This window comes from Microtus oregoni, unplaced genomic scaffold (genome assembly GCF_018167655.1).
Source record: "Microtus oregoni isolate MIOR12 unplaced genomic scaffold, Mior012 000001F_ref0000356, whole genome shotgun sequence".
Classification (NCBI taxonomy): domain Eukaryota; kingdom Metazoa; phylum Chordata; class Mammalia; order Rodentia; family Cricetidae; genus Microtus; species Microtus oregoni.
This window is the reverse complement of record NW_024543060.1, coordinates 88,914,164-88,932,018: the sequence shown is the minus strand read 5'-3', so window position 1 is coordinate 88,932,018 and position 17,855 is coordinate 88,914,164. Positions and strand designations below refer to the sequence as shown.

At 43.6% G+C, this 17,855-nt stretch overlaps 1 protein-coding gene and 1 long non-coding RNA gene across 3 annotated transcripts in view; one reads left to right on the top strand and one right to left on the bottom strand.

The window, feature by feature from the left end:
• Positions 1-6,666, bottom strand: part of Nr1h4 (nuclear receptor subfamily 1 group H member 4) — a 42,812-nt gene extending 36,146 nt beyond the window's left edge. For both annotated transcript variants that reach the window (XM_041676285.1, XM_041676293.1), the window contains exon 1: positions 6,531-6,666. In XM_041676285.1, the coding sequence (XP_041532219.1) occupies positions 6,531-6,639 (109 nt within the window). In that variant the 5' untranslated portion in view covers positions 6,640-6,666. The remainder of the gene's footprint in view (positions 1-6,530) is intronic.
• Positions 5,785-8,690, top strand: LOC121463813. Its single transcript, XR_005976474.1, has 3 exons — positions 5,785-6,675; positions 8,373-8,429; positions 8,603-8,690. It is a non-coding gene; the product is annotated as an uncharacterized LOC121463813 (long non-coding RNA).
• The last annotated feature ends 9,165 nt before the right edge of the window (positions 8,691-17,855 follow it).

Below are 17,855 nucleotides of genomic sequence, written 5' to 3'. Positions count from 1 at the left end.
GAGAGAGAGGGAGGGAGGGAGGGAGGGAGAGAGAGAGAGAGAGAGAGGCAGAGATACAATGTTTCAGTGATAAATCATAACCTCGAGGGACAATGTGCAACACAGAGGACCGATAAATGACATGTTGCTAACATATGAATGAGGTTTTGGAAACTAATAGAGAACATTCAACAGCCTATGGAAAAAGTATAAAAGTCAGAAAGGAATAGCTTTTAGAAACTGCTTCATAAATCCACAAAAATGTTTCTCTTCTTAAAATAAATAGCAAGCTCAAATTAAATCTGTGACGTCCTCATTTCTATCCTCAAATTGTGGAGATTTTTCAGCCGAATGATAGATACTGTCGGGAAAACGAACACGCTTAAAGAGAGAAATTTGCTAGGATCTTCCAGTATTTATGACTCTAATAGCCAGCATTAATTTTTTTTCAGCGCCAGGAAAATTTATTTGAGAGATGTATTTCATTCTACATGAGAAGAATTTTTATACACATGATGACATTCATTTTCAGCGCTTGTAAGAAAGCAGCTGGAAATACACTCCGCCAGTAGGAGCATGATTGGAAACATTGCAGCCGTTAGACACAAATATTATTCAAATGTGTAACAATCATGATAAGGGAGGCTTCCTATCACATGCAACTAGTGTTTTCAAAAGGCAAACTGAAGAAAACATGCATATTTATAAATATAAAAAAATAGTGTGTGTATTGTAGGTGAGGCAATTTTCTTCCTGATCTTTAACACACCAGATGGTGGTGTGTGTAGAAAGTGATATTACATTATTTTCTGGGGTAAGAAACTGCCCGATGTTCTTACTGTTTGAGATTCTTGTTATAGGCATGCTATTTTAATTATTGCAATATAGAAGCGAGCTTTGAGAACGCACTACCTGGCAGCCTTAGTCTACCTGGATTCAACTCCATGTTCTATTTCTTAATCTCTGGGCAAACGGGAAGTTTCTTAGCAGCCATAGCTTTCAAACAATGGGGAAATGCAGTAGCCGCTGAGATGCTGTAAGGGTTAAATACGGGCCAAGTATGTCCTTAAAGGGGAAGTGAAAGAAGTGCCATTAAAATAGGAGGAATGGCTCTCCCTAAAAGCATGGTCATTAAGTGAGATGCTTAAATATCAAGCCGCTAGGTAACAAACACTAGCAGGTATGAAAATGCTTCTATATTTGGAAACACGAGCTATGCTCTTTAAAAAACAAAATGCTTGAATTATGCAAAAAAAATGACATAAGTAAAAGATAAGACTGTGTAAATATATCTGATTTTTTTAACACACTGACAGAAAACCCTCGAGTACAATTCCAGTTTCGTTCCTGCTGAGCAGTGGAACTTGAAGCAAATAAACCACTGATACCCAGTGTTGACACCTCAAGCTGGAGATGGAAAGTTCTCAATAAAGCTCTCTACTGATGGCTGACTGGAATAGAGTCACAGCTCCTGGTCGGAAACACAATCAAATCTGTCTCAGAATGTAAAGCTTTCTGGGGGAGCGGGCTCACTGGGTAGCGTGTTTGCTGTGTCGGCATGAGGGGCATGAGCTCAGCACCCTCTATAAAGCCCCGGTGGCGTGCACCTGTGACACCAGCACCAGGGAGGTGTCGACAAGAGGAGCCCAGAAGCTCACGGAGCAGCCAGTCTCTCTGAACAGTACAACTCCAGTTCAACGTGAAAATTAAAGAATAAGGTGGAGAGAGGTGTTTCCTCTGAAGACACTTGACTTCTACTTCTGGTCTCCTACACCTACGCTCACATGAGTGTGCGCATACACACAGGCACAAGTTATAATCAATAAAATGAATAAGCAAATAAATAAAATATAGAACCCCTTGATTGGGCAAGGGCCTGGGTTTGATCCCCAGGACTGCGGACAAAAGAGAAGAACGTCTCATAGATTTCAGAACAGAAGGCAGTGGTATTCAGGACCCTGGGTAGAACTCGGTGTACGGAATGTACGAAGCAAACACAGCAATGCTTTCTTCCGTGAAATTTTATGAATATTCCCATAAAGCAGAATAAATAACAACTAGAGTCTCACACCCTTCAGTCCAGGAATGGCCACCGAAAGAAATTCTCACTGAGCTTGAAAAATAATGGTTTCAAGTAATTTAGAAACTGGGAATTGGATTTAGGGATTTTGGACCCTCTGCACCTTACCTTTAAAATGTTCTTCAAAACGCTCAAATGGCTGATGTTATTGTTATTATAACTAGTAAGTAGCAGAAATTTTTATGAATTCCTTCCTAATACCAAGCATTTGCCTGTTCTCGTTATTCCTTGCAACAGCAGGAGGAGATGCCGTTGTTTCTCTTGGGTCCAAAGGCGTTCCCTGGGCTGCTCCTTCACACTGGGGACAACTCCGGGCTGTTTTCATCTCTGGACAGAATGCCTTTGCTGACGTTACTTCTGACTCCTACCATAAGCAGTTGGGATTTAGACTTTGGAGTCTGACCTCAAAGGCCACGCATGGAAACACTCGACTCTCTGGAATGATGTCAAATGCGAGATGCTTTGAAAAGCGTGGGAGCTCTCTGTCTTTGAGCTTGCAGTCTTGGCTTGCACATAAAATACAAACAGGCCTGCAAGGCTCAGCGTGCGTGGTCCTTTCTCTTTCAGCCATTTTTCCATGTTGCGGCTTTTCCGTTTCTTGGATACCTCTTTGTTTCCGGTCGTAGGACTTTTTGCGCATGCTCGCTATACTGGCGGCTTCCTAGGCTTAGCTACTCTGTTCCAGAGCTCATACCCTCGTCTTCTCCTGGCTACAAATATCACTCTAAGGACCGCTTTGCGTGGGTGTTCTCCTCTGACTAGATCCGAGGAGTCACGGTTCTGATTTAATTAAATGGCGCCTCCAAACCATTACTTACTACCCTACCTGGGCCTCCCTTTGCTCATCTATAAAGAAAGGATTTATGATCCTCTAGTCCGTTCTATCTAAAAATCTCATAAGCATAAGACTTCTTTATGAATATTAGAATTCACACTTTCCTACAATGGCGAAGCAGAATACTCACATATTAAATATTAAGAACACATTCTACACTGACCCAGGAAATGACCGAGCAAGCACACAATATACGGTATCTTTGCGAACATCGGTTTTCTTCCCGATTTGTCTGTATTAGCTAGAAAAAAAAACAGTGAGTCCGACAAACAACAGGATTTTGGCAAAGCCACCTTGTCTTGTGAGAAAAAAAAAATAGAAGGATAAAGTATGAAATTATTCAAGGTAAAATGTAAGCCAAATCCCAGTCCATTTCTTTACCAAATATGACTAAAATTTCATAAATAAATAAATAAAATGTAAAAGAACTGGAAAGTTAAAGTACTGGATTCACTCGTGCCTAGATTTTGACTTCTACTATGTTCTCTCAAGTCCCCACTCGCCCCTGCCCCCCACATACCCTGAACCCAGCTTCTTTTTACCACAGGTTGACCAAGTTAAGCAACTAGTCCAAGGTCAGAGAACCAATTAACAACAGAACCTGGACTCTGCGGAACCCAGGGAAATGGTTAACCCTGTCTCTTCACAGGACGGCTCAAGGTCGCTGAGTGTTATTTCAATAAAGCAAACATTCCCATAATCAAGAAACAACAGAGTCCCAGCTTAGGTCAGTCAATGGTATCAATATCATAGTTTTCCCTGCAACCATCTAAATTTAAACACAAAGCGGAGTTGGAGACAGCCCAGGCAGTCTAATGCCAGCCACGCCACACACGCTTGAGGGCCTACATTCCTCAGAACCACGTCAGCCACAAAACCCAGTGGGCTCCAGGGATCTTCTTGAATCTGAACTGCTAGTAATCCCAACTGAGAATTCAGAGTCAAAGAAGTGCCTGAAGCTCACTGGCCAGGCAGCCTACTTGACAAGCCCCACACCGGTGAGAGACCCTGTCACAAGAAAACCCTGAACAACCACACAAAAGAAAGGCTATTACCTAAAGGACAACACCTGAGGTTGACCTCTGACCTCCTTGTGCATGCATGCACACACATGCGCATGGGCACATGCCTGGGCACACACACATATGCACAAATATAAAGCTATTTCAAGGTTATAGATAATGTTATGCTAAGAGAGTAAAATATGAGAATAATATACAGTAAGACAAAGTAATGCTTCTAATCTCAAAGCACAACCATGTCTATCCTTCTACAGTTTGCTGAACAGCCACTGGGCAGGGTGGTGAATACACAGACTGTGTGAAGATGAAGAAACAGCACCGGAGGCTTTCTAAATGACTGGACCTGAGCAACTTTTGCTGTATAACCGACTATGAGATCTTAACTCCCTGCACTTAATCTATTACAATTTGGGTCCTTGGACAAGAAACCCCACGAGAGTTGAGGAAATCGTTCTTAAATAGAGACACATTGATAAACTCCAGGGGCGTCTGAGAAATCCCAGAAAGCCAGCTTCCAGATCCAGGTCCTTGGCTTTCCGTAGACTCTCACCCAGGAAACTTCCTGAGATGAAAGAAGGTTCGGTACTTAGGAGACGACAGCCATTAGCCACGTGAGGATATCAAGCATTTGAGACGCAGTCACTAATCCTAAGAAAGAGAGTTTTAAACTTATTTACTTCTTAGTCATTAAAAAGTCTAACTAAATAGTCATATGTGGCTGGCGACTGTCATATGCAGTGGGACATCTCTAGGGAGTTTGTGGACAGAGAATAGGCTCACACGTTAATGGTGACACTTGCCCTCAACTTTGGTAGTGTCAGTGTCTGGTACAAAGGATCCCATTTTTTTTTTTTTTTTTTTTGATTTTCGAGACAGGGTTTCTCTGTAGCTTTTTTTGGTTCCTGTCCTGGAACTAGCTCTTGTAGACCAGGCTGGCCTCGAACTCACAAAGATCCGCCTGCCTCTGCCTCCCGAGTGCTGGGATTAAAGGCGTGCGCCACCACTGCCCGGCCCCATTTTTTTTTTTCAGTTGCTTTTACTAATTTCTGACACAATGGTAATCACAGCAAACACGTCCAAGGCGTATTTGGGGGACTGAATTGAGTAGGAACTTGCTTTAGTGGTATTCCTTATTTCCTAAGCCGTGGCTTCTCGGCCAAATGACATGGCTTCATTTGTGAAGTTGTTTGCCGTTCCTGGAGCCAGGTCTCTCGGGTTGGAGGTATTTCTCCCGGCAGGGTCAGCTGATGACCTCCTCGCTGAGGCCCGCCCCAGTTCCCCCAGGTATAATTAGTCTCTCCTAACCTCTGTGCACACTCCTAATATAGTGCTTATCGGAAGCATGTGTGATTCCTCGTGTTTGTTCACAGCCTTATCTCCCACGCTGAGCCTGAGGCGGTTTGGGTCACACAGATGAGACAGGTCTGGACTCATTTCACCCACACACTGCTAGATCTACGGACTTGGGGGAGACCCTGGGCCTATTTTAGCTTCTGTTTCTCCCTCCGTAAAGCCAGAGCAGTGTGCTCCCATGTCAAACGCTGCAACGAGGCAGGATTGAGACGAGGAATGTAAATTGCCTGCTCCGCATAAAGCAAACATTCAGTTTGTTCCTGTCAGGGAGGTTAGTCTGTGCATTCTCGGAGGGAAATATCAGATCATATTCCCATTTCTATCATCTGTGGCCCTCAGCACAATGCCTGGCACATAATAAACATTTAATAAACGGCTGTTAAATAGAAGGGGACGGAAAATTTGCTTCCCAAGCCATGCAAGCAATTTCTATTTCTAAATAGAGCGGCAGCCACTTTGAACCACTCTTAAGTAGAATGGGAGGCCACCAGGTCTATGAGCAGAAGTATGCACATCATAGTAATTATCGGGGAAATGATTAGCATTTAATTTTTTAACGAAAACTTTAAAAAGTGAATTTATGTTTTGAGAAAAAATACTAAGATAATATTTATATTATCCTGTCTTGTCATTATAAAGCATATTTTAGTTTAGAGAAAATAAATATCCTAAACCCAAGTCTCATTTTTCTTTCTCTTATTTGCCAGGAGGAATCTGCGGCAACACTAGCTCATGAGATTGGTATTTCTTCTTTTCTGGTTATGACTTTTTCCCGCATACCACAGTCCACAACGCACTTTTCATCATGACCCTTACACACACTTCCACATATGTGACTGACTCAAAATTCCACGAAACAGGCTTATCTTTACTTCTCGGTAGGTACGTTGATGTTTGCTTTCGTCTACTCTAGTTTTTCAGGCTGGCCCCAAGCCACCGACCAAGCGTCAGAATTCAATGAGGCTGAGGCTCAGCGTTCTAAAAACACGGCGTTAAGCAGCACACTTTTTCCTACAGTGTCCACTGACATTTGTGCTAACATTTGACTCACTTGAAAAAATAACACCAAGAAGATATCCCAAGAAGATACTCGCGTGCTTAGAACTACAAAAATCAACCTAACACAATCCCATCCGCAGTCTTCCCAGGTTGTCTGGGCTTCCTGTGGCAAAGACCTATGGCTTTAACCCTTCACAGAAGACCCCAGATCTCCCCAGCATGCTAGGAGAGTCTCCAATGACATCTCTGAGTAAGCTCCTACCTTTAGAGGGCTTCACGTTCATCATGTCGGGGACAAATCCTGACAGCCTGTGGCTGTGGTGAAGGCTAATCTGGATCGGATTTTCTAAGCCCTGAAACTGCATCACCATCCTGGGCTTATTCGCGGCAACTGAGAAGGAGAGTAGGTAAGAAGTGACAGGGGCCAGAGGTTGTACGGTTTACTGATTAACCTCATCTCCGAGCAGAATATTTGTAAATGTTTATGAGAAAAGTCCTCCATGCCAAATCGCCTAGTAAGCTGGAAACTGGTGTCTTAGATAAACATTTTGGGGAGCCCTTTCCCAGTTTAAGAACGTTCAGAGGGTAGATTTCTGTTCACTGCCTCCAATACTGGTTGGCAGTCAAATGTCACACTATGGATCTTTCATTTGTTCCCAGTATGCATTTATGACGTCAGGAGCATTAAAGAATAATACTTCACAGTTAGCCCTGGGAGCCTACTGACCTGGCCACCTTTGTTTGTGTCTATGTGGAGAACTATGTCCCACCCACATTCTGGTTCGTCTGTTGAAATCCTAGTCCCAAGGACCTTACAGTGTGACCTTATTTAGAGATAAGGTTCACAAGGGTTACCTTTATATAAAGAGATCATCAAAATGGGGTTAATCCACTATGTCCACTATGTCTTTTGTCCTTATCGGAGAGAGGGGGAATTGGCAGACACAGAGACAGAGGGAGAGACACGCAGACGAACCCTTGTGGGTGGGCCGTGAAGTGAAGAGGGACAAAAGATGCCATTGATAAGCCACATAGGAAGACCTAGGACAGATTCCTTCCCTGCAATCTCAGGAGCAGCCACTCCTACTGACACCCTGATTTTAGACTTCTGGCCTTCAGAACTCTAAGCTAAAACATCCCATTGTTTAAACCCCACAGTTTGTGATATTTAAGCAGAGAGCCCCCCCCCAAATCTAATAAATACAGTTTCTCTTAACATTAATACGCTCTGTGAACCATGAATGCATTCCTGACTCATTTTCTGCCTTGATTTCCTCATTTAAAGTAAAAGGATTGTATCTATTTTATGTTATGTCTGTTGGTGTTTTGCCAGCATGCATGTAGGAATGGATAACACATGTGTACTGGAGCCTGCAGAGGCCAGAAGAGGGTGCTGCATCCCCTGGAACTGGAGTTACAAAAGGTTGTAAGCAGTCATGTGGGCGCTGGGAACCAAACTTGGGTTCCCTGCAAGAGCAACAAGCATTCTTAAATGCTGAGTCATCTCTCCAGTCCCAATTTCCTAATTTTCAAAGGAAGAATGTTAATAACACAACTCATAGTCATAACTGATTTGAATAAAAGCATAGAAAATGGTACAAGCTCATGTTGCCCCTGCATTGGTACTACAGTTACTGTTTGGACTCGAAGCTTGGCTTCTTATTGAAGAGACACAGTTCCTTTGAGACAGGGTTTCTCTGTGTAGCCTTGACTGTGTTGAAACTCACTCTGTAGATTAGGCAGACCTCGAACTCACAGAGATCCACCTGCCTCTGCCTCCTGAGTGCTGGGATTAAAGGTGTGCACCACCACCACCCAGGCATAGTGCCTTTTAAAAATTCTGCCTATAATTTCTGAATGTCAATCTTAAGACTTTGCTGTTTTGTTTTGTTGTTGTTGTTTTGGGTTTGTTTTGTTTGTTTTTATTTTTGGTTTTGTTTTCAAGAAAGCTTTAGCAGGGGACCCAGTAGGCTCAGGCTTAATGCCAGACATAACACAACCAGACATGCTAGTAACTTTAAGTGTCTGAGGTGCTGTGAACCCCATTTATCTGTATTCACAGATGGCAAAATATAGATAATATCCCTGCCTACTTCCTTTACAGGCCTGCTGGGAAGATAACATGAGCTAATCAACATGAAAGCAAATTCCAGAGACAAAGGTAATGCATTTTACAATCGCGGGCACCCCACAGCCTTTGCAAGTGTGCAAAGCATATTTGCGTAGTCTCCCACCCGATCCTTGCTCCTACGTACCTCGCAGGGCTCTCCCACCCTACCTTACAGAGGATGAGAAGCAACTGAGTGAGGTTAAGTATTTGTGTATGGTTTACAGGGATTTGAAGCTGAGACTTTAGCACCTGAGCTCTGAATCAAAATTGGGTGGCTGAGAGGCTAAGGCATACCTGCATCGGTCTCTGGAGGTCTCAGGGAACCTCAGAAGATGGGGTCAGAAGAACATAAGAGCAGGAGTAAGGAGCTGGACACGGCAGAAACCTGTGCCAGGAACAGGACCCACCTCTGTCCTCTTGATCCTGCAGCAGCTGAGATCTCTAGCAGAGACTCTCCATGGGACTGGATCAGCCTCATCGAGGATGGAGGAGAAGGGCCCTTGTGCTCACCCAGGACCTATAGGTAGGGAATGGTAGCTGAGCAGAGGATGCTCCTCCCTGAATCTTTCTAGGCACTTGATTGCCGAGAGATTTTCTTCAGGAGTTCCAATTTCTGTAAATCAGCCCATAGGCAGGACCCCGTAAGCAGCTCAGTAAATAAAGACAGAAAGTAAAAGAGAAGCTAACTGAGGTATCCTCAGTAATGTTGGGGGAGAGGATGGAAATAGTGATGGGCAAGGCAAATGATAAAATTTCATTTTATATACATTTTATGTATATATATATACATGAAGATTGTGAAAGGCAATCTATGATTACTTATAATCAACATATGCTAATAAAATGTTTGGAAAAATGAACAATTAATTAGTGGCTCCAGGAAACCTTTGTTCCTAGTAAGACTCACACAGAAGTCTCCTAACAAAAGATGGATTGGGTCTCTCCCATCTCCCTAATATGACAAGCTGCCTCTTGTTACCCTTTCCTTTTCTCTTTCCAGTAAAAGTATTCTACCTGTGACATTAGACACCTGGACTTAGATAAGCTGAGCTGGCTCAGGAGTGGCACTACTCATATTTCAGGGTTCCGCGTACGGACAGTGTTTGCTACACGGGATAAAGCAGACTCAGGACCTGCTGAAGTCCTATGGGACAGCACAGCTATAGATAATATAGATCAGTGTGAATGGTGGACCAGCCAAGATACATTGGGCTGTGACGTGTAGGAAAGGGAACCGTCCAGAGCAAACCCTCGCAATCCTTGCTCATCTAAACATTCTCCCGCAGAAGAGCTGCGGCCAGCACACTGTGATACAGTCTTATTGAGATTTCCTTCTTTACGAAGGGAAACAGAAGTGTTCTCTTAGCTGGGGGCCTTAAGCATCCGGGTCCGATTCCTTGTCCTAATTATCGTCTGGAGGTCTATTTGCTATTTAAAGGAATGTGAAACAAATGGTTTGACATCTTTGAAAGTCTCCTTCCTCTACATCAGAGAGCAATGGGAATGGCAGGTGCCCGAGAGGAGTGCTGGGAGGAGTAATATTAGCAGCAAAGAGAGTGTAGGCATTTGCTCCGCCTCTGGCTTTGCGGGGAGTGCTCAATGAAATGAGGCCAGTAACCGGCACAGAATGAAGGAACTAGTGGGCCTTAAAATACATAAGACAGCTGAGTATGAAATCCTAGTATTTGGGAAATGGAGCCATTAGGATTAGGCATTCAAGGCCATCCTTTGTCTAGGAAAAGCGTCTGGTAGCCAGAAGCGATGTCCAAGGCGAGAGAGAGAGAGAGAGAGAGAGAGAGAGAGAGAGAGAGAGAGCGCTACTTTTTCAAGTCAGGGAGACAATGCCCAAGTGAGCTGGTATCTTAAAGGCTGAAGGAGCGGAAAGAGCTCCTGAAGCAATCCTTAGCTACATTGGCCAGCCTGAGCTGTATGAGACCATGTCTTGAAAAAAAAAAAAAAAAGCATTAAATCTAAAAGGCACTTAATCATATGGAAAGTATTAGAGAAATGGTTTGTTTGTAATCTGACTTCATGGTTACTCTTTCTCCACTTGGCACCCCTGAAAATCTGCTCCTTCTCCTACAAGGTTGCGAGCTAAATCCTAGAATCTAGAAGAGTCACTGAGCAGCTGGCCGACTTCTCTGTGCGGCTCCGTGCTACTGCGTGCCCTTACCAGGCTACGCATGCCCCCGCTGAAAGCAGTGGCGATCCATGGCGGAACGAAGAAAGACCCGTTTGGTATCTTTCCTTGCCTAGTGTCTACACTCTACAAATACAATTCAGGCTATGGGATTCCCTGAGGTAGGAAAATTAAAGCCACAGTGAATTATCAAGAAGAGTTAAACTGTTGAGAGCGGTGGACAACTGAAGGATGAGGAAGAGGCAGAGCTAGGGATCGTTCAGTGGTGGCTTGGAGTGTATAAGCCCTGGGTTAGATCCCTAGCATTGAAAAAAGAAAAAGAGAGAAACAAAAGCTCCAGTTATGCTAAGTAAGACTTGTTTTGTCTGAGCCAGGCGTAGTTTTCCATCTTCTATAGACTTTTTGCTCCAGTTCCACCCAACAAGTTGGAACCCCATCCACTTGAGCTGAGCTCGGTGAGATGGAAAAACACTCGAAACCAAATGTCAGAAATACTCTGTGAAGCCTCATCTCAAGACTTTTAATTATATTTTGGAACATCTGGGCGGTCCTGGAACATCTGGGAGAGCCTTTTAATTGAGGTGCACAACTTTGGCAAGAATCAGATCCCGAAGCGAGTGTCCGCTAATTAAAAACCAAGCATACCTAGTGGAGGTGCTTATGAACCGGTTAGTGGTGTCTATAAAGCAACGAAGAATAAGCAAAGGCAATGGAACATGGCATGGGGTTTACCTCCTGCTCCTTGCTGGGCTGCACTGTGGGGTGGAGATTTGGGGAAGCTATTAGGTAAAATAATACTAATAAAATATGTAAAATATGGGATTTCAAAGCTGTTGTTACTATAGCAACGCTGTAGCTAAGGTGAATCAGAGCATTGTCTCCTTCCTTAAGACAACCTAAATTTATTTCCATATTGTAGATTCCTTTTGGCTCCTAGAAAATTCTCTGTGCTTAGCAATGCTGATGTAAATAGCACTTTCTTCTTTGAAAGAGGGGAGGCCTGCTCATCCTTTCGACAATTTTAAATGTGGTGCCTGGCAGCCAAACTCCATATTAATCATAACATCTTGGGGTGCGTTCAAGTTTCTGAAGCCCATTCTGTCCCCCCGGTGAGCTGTGAGGTCCTTCTCCCTTGTTTTTGCCCATTTTTCACAGGAGAATACTGAAGTTCGGAGAGTACCGCTTGCCTCTGGTTTTAATTCTCCCAATCGTATTGCTCTTTTCCCCATCTGCATGCAGTGTGGCTTGCCCGATATCACAGCACCGAGTGTGATATTGGGACATGCTGCTCTATGAACTCGGGGCCTGGGATCACCAGACTGTTCTTGCCTTTGCTTATTTAGCCCCGTTATTAAAGTTCTTTCTCTATTTACTGGGTCTTTCAAGTTCTGCGGTGAGGGGTTAGTTTCTAAAATTTACGAAAAATAAAACAGAGATTTTAATGAATCTATCACCTCCTCCTCTGTGCACTGTGTTGAACTGCACAAAGCCATGGACTTTGCCATCATTGCTTTTTATTGTGCACTAATTACATGAAACCTTGCCTTCTGTCAGCACGGATGCCCGTTTTAAGCCATCAAATTAATCTTTGACCGAGTTTCCGGCTTGTAGACTATCCCAGGGGAAAGGAGATTTATCCCAGTGAGGTTTCCTTGTCTTTCCATTGCTGGGGATCTGCTTACCAGCAGGCTAGATTTCCATCTGGGGCTGACACAATGCCAGAATGAGTTAAAGGACCCTAGGGAGGTGGGTTCTTGCAATTCTATACCACGTCTGTTCCAGCTTTTTCTTCTTTCATCTGATGCTAGTGATATAGGTCTTTGGCCCAGCTCAACGTTGAGCTGTTTCCTAATACCACAGAGGGCAATTTGGCTTGCGTATAAGAATAGTCTGGAAGGGTAAGGCAGCTGGTGCCTCAGGTTCTTGAGCTAATGACACTAGCTATTCAGCGTCCCAGCCCTTGATCCCCACTGTGAAGTCCTACAATGGTCTCAGGTCACTCTGTTCATGGCTTACCTCACACACGTGTTCTCTCCTTCCCCCTCCCCTGACATCTCCCCTCATGCCTAAGGTGCCACACACCATCCCTCTTTGAGACTCTAGCCTTCGGAGACATGGGAATTTCCCCTTCATCTTAAGCAAAACCTTTGGAGAGTGGGAGATGCTGGAAGCTGTCATTAGGAAGAGGTCATTAGTGCCTCCAGCACCTGATACTATGTACTCACAGGAATTTGCTTTGTGGGCAGGTCGCCTCCCCCATACCTTAAGGCTGTTACTCACCCCTCTATAATAACTTAAATATAAAATAACTAGCCGGGCGGTGGTGGCGCACGCCTTTAATCCCAGCACTCGGGAGGCAGAGGCAGGCGGATCTCTGTGAGTTCGAGGCCAGCCTGGTCTACAGAGCTAGTTCCAGGACAGGAACCAAAAGCTACGGAGAAACCCTGTCTTGAAAAATCCAAAAAAAAAAAAATATATATATATATATATATATAAAATAACTAGTCACTTCTCTAGAGTTTCTACTGCCATAAGTAAAAATGCAAAGGCAAGACCCTTTCGAATCCATTCCCGACTTCAAGCCTTTGTGTTTGCTCTTCCTTTCTTCTAGAATGTTCTTGATTCTTGACTTTCAGTATTGAGTCAATTGCCAGTTCTGCAGAAGCCTTCACTGGCCCTACCACTAAGGTAGCCCATCCCTCTGGTCACCATGGCGTCACCCTATTTTGCTAATAGTTAACCACATCATTTCCTCATACTTAACATGGTATTAGTTTTGAAATTTATTTATGGGCATACTTATCGGGAGTCCATTCTCCATTAAGATCTTTCCTGTTTTATTTTTTGCTTTATTCCAATGTCCCAATCATTGTCAGTGCTCAACATCTGAACAGAAGAAATGATAGCTAATCCACATTCTCGTCATGAAATTCCCTTGCTTCTGGGTTCTCAGTACACAGATAGACAGACCACTGAGCAGAGTCTCCCTTCACAGTGTGTTGAACCCATAGGTCTCTTCGTCTCTGCAATAGCTTGAGATGCTAGTGTGAGGCATGAGGGTCTGTGAGCAAGGCATCCCTGTCTCACAGTCTTTGCACCAACACACTACAGCCTAAACTCAGGGAGGGGCCATCATGTCACTTAGTGACTTCTGGACAAAAACAAACAAACTTGAGAAACAGAGAGAAGGACTCTGTTTTCTCCATTCTCATCGTTAGCCCAAGTATGTAGAGTAGGGTATGACTGGTGGCCCAGAAGGAACAGATTTAGAAGGAATGCTTCAGCCCTTCTCTAGAACTTAGGGAGGACAACTAAGAGGAGCCTTGCATGGTTCCAGTTAGCAGCAAAGGGGCCAGACAGAGACCTGACTCCTGCCAAAACCAACAGCTGGCATTGCAACTCATGTGCCTTGGGCTACATAGTCCCAGGAACCAGGAAATGAGAATATAGTTTTCTTCTTTTGTTTTGTTTTGTCCTGGAACTCACTCTTGTAGACCAGGCTGACCTCAAACCCACAGAGATCCTTCCTCCTGTCTCTGCCTCCTGAGTGCTGGGATTAGAGGGGTGTTCCACGCTACCTGGTGAGGACATACTCTTACGATGAGAGCTAACAGAAAACTCAGGAGTGGCAGGACACACTCTGCGATCATTTGCAGGTGCATCTAATCTGACAGCACCTTCTAGGCTTTAGTCTTTAAGGGCAAGCTGGGGTATAAAACTGGACTAGTACAAGCAAAAATCGACATCCCGCCCCCCAGCGTGCAAACTTGAACTCAACACGATTTATTTTAATAATATTAAGACTGAGGAATTTAGGGCAGGAAACAGCATGGTTTTTTCTATAATAGTCATAAGTGGAATTTTCCTTTATCTATGATATATAGTCATCATCTTAATTATTCTGTGAATTGATTGGTGAAGAAAAATAACCAGTTATAGAAGGAAAATTTTCTAAGGAAATGTGGAGGAGTGGGCTAGGGCTAGTGACCAGCATGGAGACACGGTCTTTCCTTGCTTACACTGACCCACAAGGCAGGGGCCGACTGGGAGAAACAAGAAAGACCCAGTAATGACGTAGGCAAACTGCAAACCGGCATTTCACAAAGAATTATTGCTGCGGCCTGTGTTGTGAGATCAACATCTCCTTTCCCCTGCGCTACGCCTCTTTTACTCTCCCTTTCTATTATTTATGAATAGATTGCTATTAATCCAGTATTCAGGGACTAATGAAGCATAATTGATGCCATCAAATGCTCTTCTACTGGATACGGGTGAGCAGATGTGTAAGTAGCTAAGGCGAACGCTGACGCCTTGGTTGGAAATGCATTAATTATCTCTGCCCCACAGAAAACAATAATGGCTAGGAGGTAATAGAGCAACCATAAATAGCGAGCATCTCCTAGGGATATCTGACACCAAATAAGAGATCATGACATAGCATGTTAAACTTGGTATACTCTACCAAGGCGTGCATGATGCTGGGTGGGAACCAGGAGCAATCTGGTCGCCAGGCAAGGTTAGCATACAGAAATAATTCATTTAAAAAAAAAGTGGAAGAAGCACTCCCCACCCCACCCAAACCTTGTCCTCGCTTGACTCTCGCTAATGTGCTCAACTGAACTCTTAATACTTGGATGTTTTTCATAAATGCATAAAATGGAGCAATAGATCACTTTATGGTGTCATCTGGTTACAGATCTACTTAAACTCACGGAGCACAATTTGTCCTCAGCCGAGTTTAAATGACTAATCGTGACACTGGCTCCCCCGGTCCTGGAGGGATGGGTAGAAGGAACCTAGTAGGGCACTAGGTAAGTCCAGCCTTTAATAGGTATCATATTAAGTCATAAGCACCGTGATTTCATTCTTTAATGCCTGCCATAATAATACTCGAATTCACTTCAGATCAGGAAGTATCTTCTACTCCCCACTCACTATTATCACGGCCTTGACAACTCACAAAGCCCTGAAGACTGAGTCCTCGTCCATAAACAGAAGAGACCATTGAGTTCAGTGGATCCAAAGTCCAACCAGGCCAAAGAGTTCACATTTATTGAGTCCTTAAGAGAAGCGAGATCATTTTCTTGAAACCACTCCTGAAGCTTTCTCTAGTTAGTTTCAACTCCTAACCCAAATCGATCTGGCCACTTACCGAATACATTTTCAGAGAGAGAAAACTCATCCATGGCCTGTAAATGGGAGTGCTCAATCAGATTCATTCTGGGTACCACTCAAACTTTCTCCAGTTGGGGGTGTGCTTCTGTGATGGAGGCCGTCAAGTAAGAACCCTGAAAGGCAAATACATAGAGACGGTTATGGTTGCGATATGGGGTCGGGAGTTAAGAGAAACAGGTAGGAAGCAAGCGGACATACATCTGTTCAAAAAATTCCTCTGTAGAGGTTTCTCTACATTCTTCTTATTCATTGGTCTCAATGTTATGGTTATACTTCACTTAAAAAACATTCAAGTCATACGGCTTTCAGAAGAGCTGTTTTCTAATTTAAAATACCTTATGTTTTTTTATTTAAATTTCATTATTTTGGAGATTTAGACAGGACATGATAACAGTTGTGGTATGTATGTATGTATGTATTTATTTATTTATGTGATTTTTCAAAACAGGGTTTCTCTTTATAGCCAGGGCTATCTTGGAACTCACTCTCTAGACCAGGCTGGCCTGGAACTAGGAGATCCACCTGTCTCTGCCTCCCAAGTGCTGGGATTAAAGGTGTGCACCACTGTTTGGCTACACACACACACATAAATGTATACACATATACAAATTTAATGGCTTTAATTAAAAAATGGATCATCTTTGATTTATTTTCTTAACTTTATATAATAGTTGTTGGGAGTGTGTAAACACACAATAGTAGCTTCATGGCACTCCTAATTATAATTTCTTTTATGGTTATTTATGCATTATATCAAAAAGTCAAAATTTACAGATTGTTCCACTAGGAGAGATTTGATTTCTTCCTGCTGGGGAAAGTTTTTGGGAACTTGCCTTTTTCACTCTCCTGTCTATCTTGACTCTGCTCTGGGCTAAGGTAACACCAAAATGCAAAGGAGATAGGTTAGAAAGAGAAAGGATGGAGCCTAGAGGGAGGACTCATTCTGCCAAAGCACTTCCGGCCCCTACAGAGGACCTGAATTCAGTTCCCAGCACTCACACAGGGTGGGGGTGGGGGGAGGTGTAACAAGTGTCTGGACCTCCAGTTCCGGAGACTGGACACCTTCTTCTGCCCTCTGCAGACTCCAGGCATGCAAGCGTGCACAGGCATGCATGTAAGCAAAACACTCACACACCTAATTTTTTTTAATTTTAAAAAAGAGAAAAAATGGCAAATCTCACCCAAATTTCTGGTTTCATTCTAAAGGGATTTCTGGAGTATCCAAGAGAAGCAGAATCCACATTGGGCTGTTTCTGTAGACCTGCCTGCTCTCCTCCCTCTTTCCCTTCTTCCCTCCCTCCTTCTCTCCCTTCCTCCCTCCCTCCCTCCCTCCTTCCCTCCCTCCTTCCTTCCCTCTCTTTCTTCCTTCCTCCCTCCCTTCCTTCCATTTCTTGCCTCCCTAGAGAATGAAAGGAACTGTTTGCAGTGAAAAGGTAAGTCCTCAGAGCTTCCCCCTCAGTCTGAGAATAATTTTCTAACCTTTTTATCCTGTCTCCACTGAGAAATAATTTTTTTCCTAAATATTTATATTTTCTACCCTGGAAGAGAATATTAGAGTTTTGTTAGACAAATATTTATTTCATTAGAATGTCCCCAACTCTTCAGCCTCCGTGTCTTTCCCAGCTCCAAGAGAAGGAAGCTTCCAATCTGTCTGGCAAGGTGACCTACAGGAACCTCTTCGTCTGGCTCACTCGTTAGTTCACGCTCTCAACAAACATTTATTGAGTACTTTACTCCACGATAAACCCTGAGCTGGTTCTTCTGGGATAAAGGGATGAAAGCCAAAAAGCATCCCTGATCCATGATGTCAACCTTAATGAGAAACAGATATCTGTAACGTGGCCACCTAACTCAGCTGATTGAACATTGTAATGAACATGGGTCACATGAAGGTCCAAAATAACATGCTCTAATCGGTTTGGTGTCAAGAGATAGGGAGGTAGGTGGAGAGACATGTTTTTTTTTTTTTATTTGTTTGTTTCATTGATTGGTTGCTTGGCTGGCTGGTTTTTTCAAGGGTTTCACTGTGCATGCCAAGCTGACTGGCCTTGAACTCACTAAGGAACACAGGCTAGCCTTGAACTCATAGCCTCCAGACTACTGGGGTTACAGGTAGGACCCCCAATACCTGGCAGAAGATATGGTTTTAAGGGCCGTTTTTA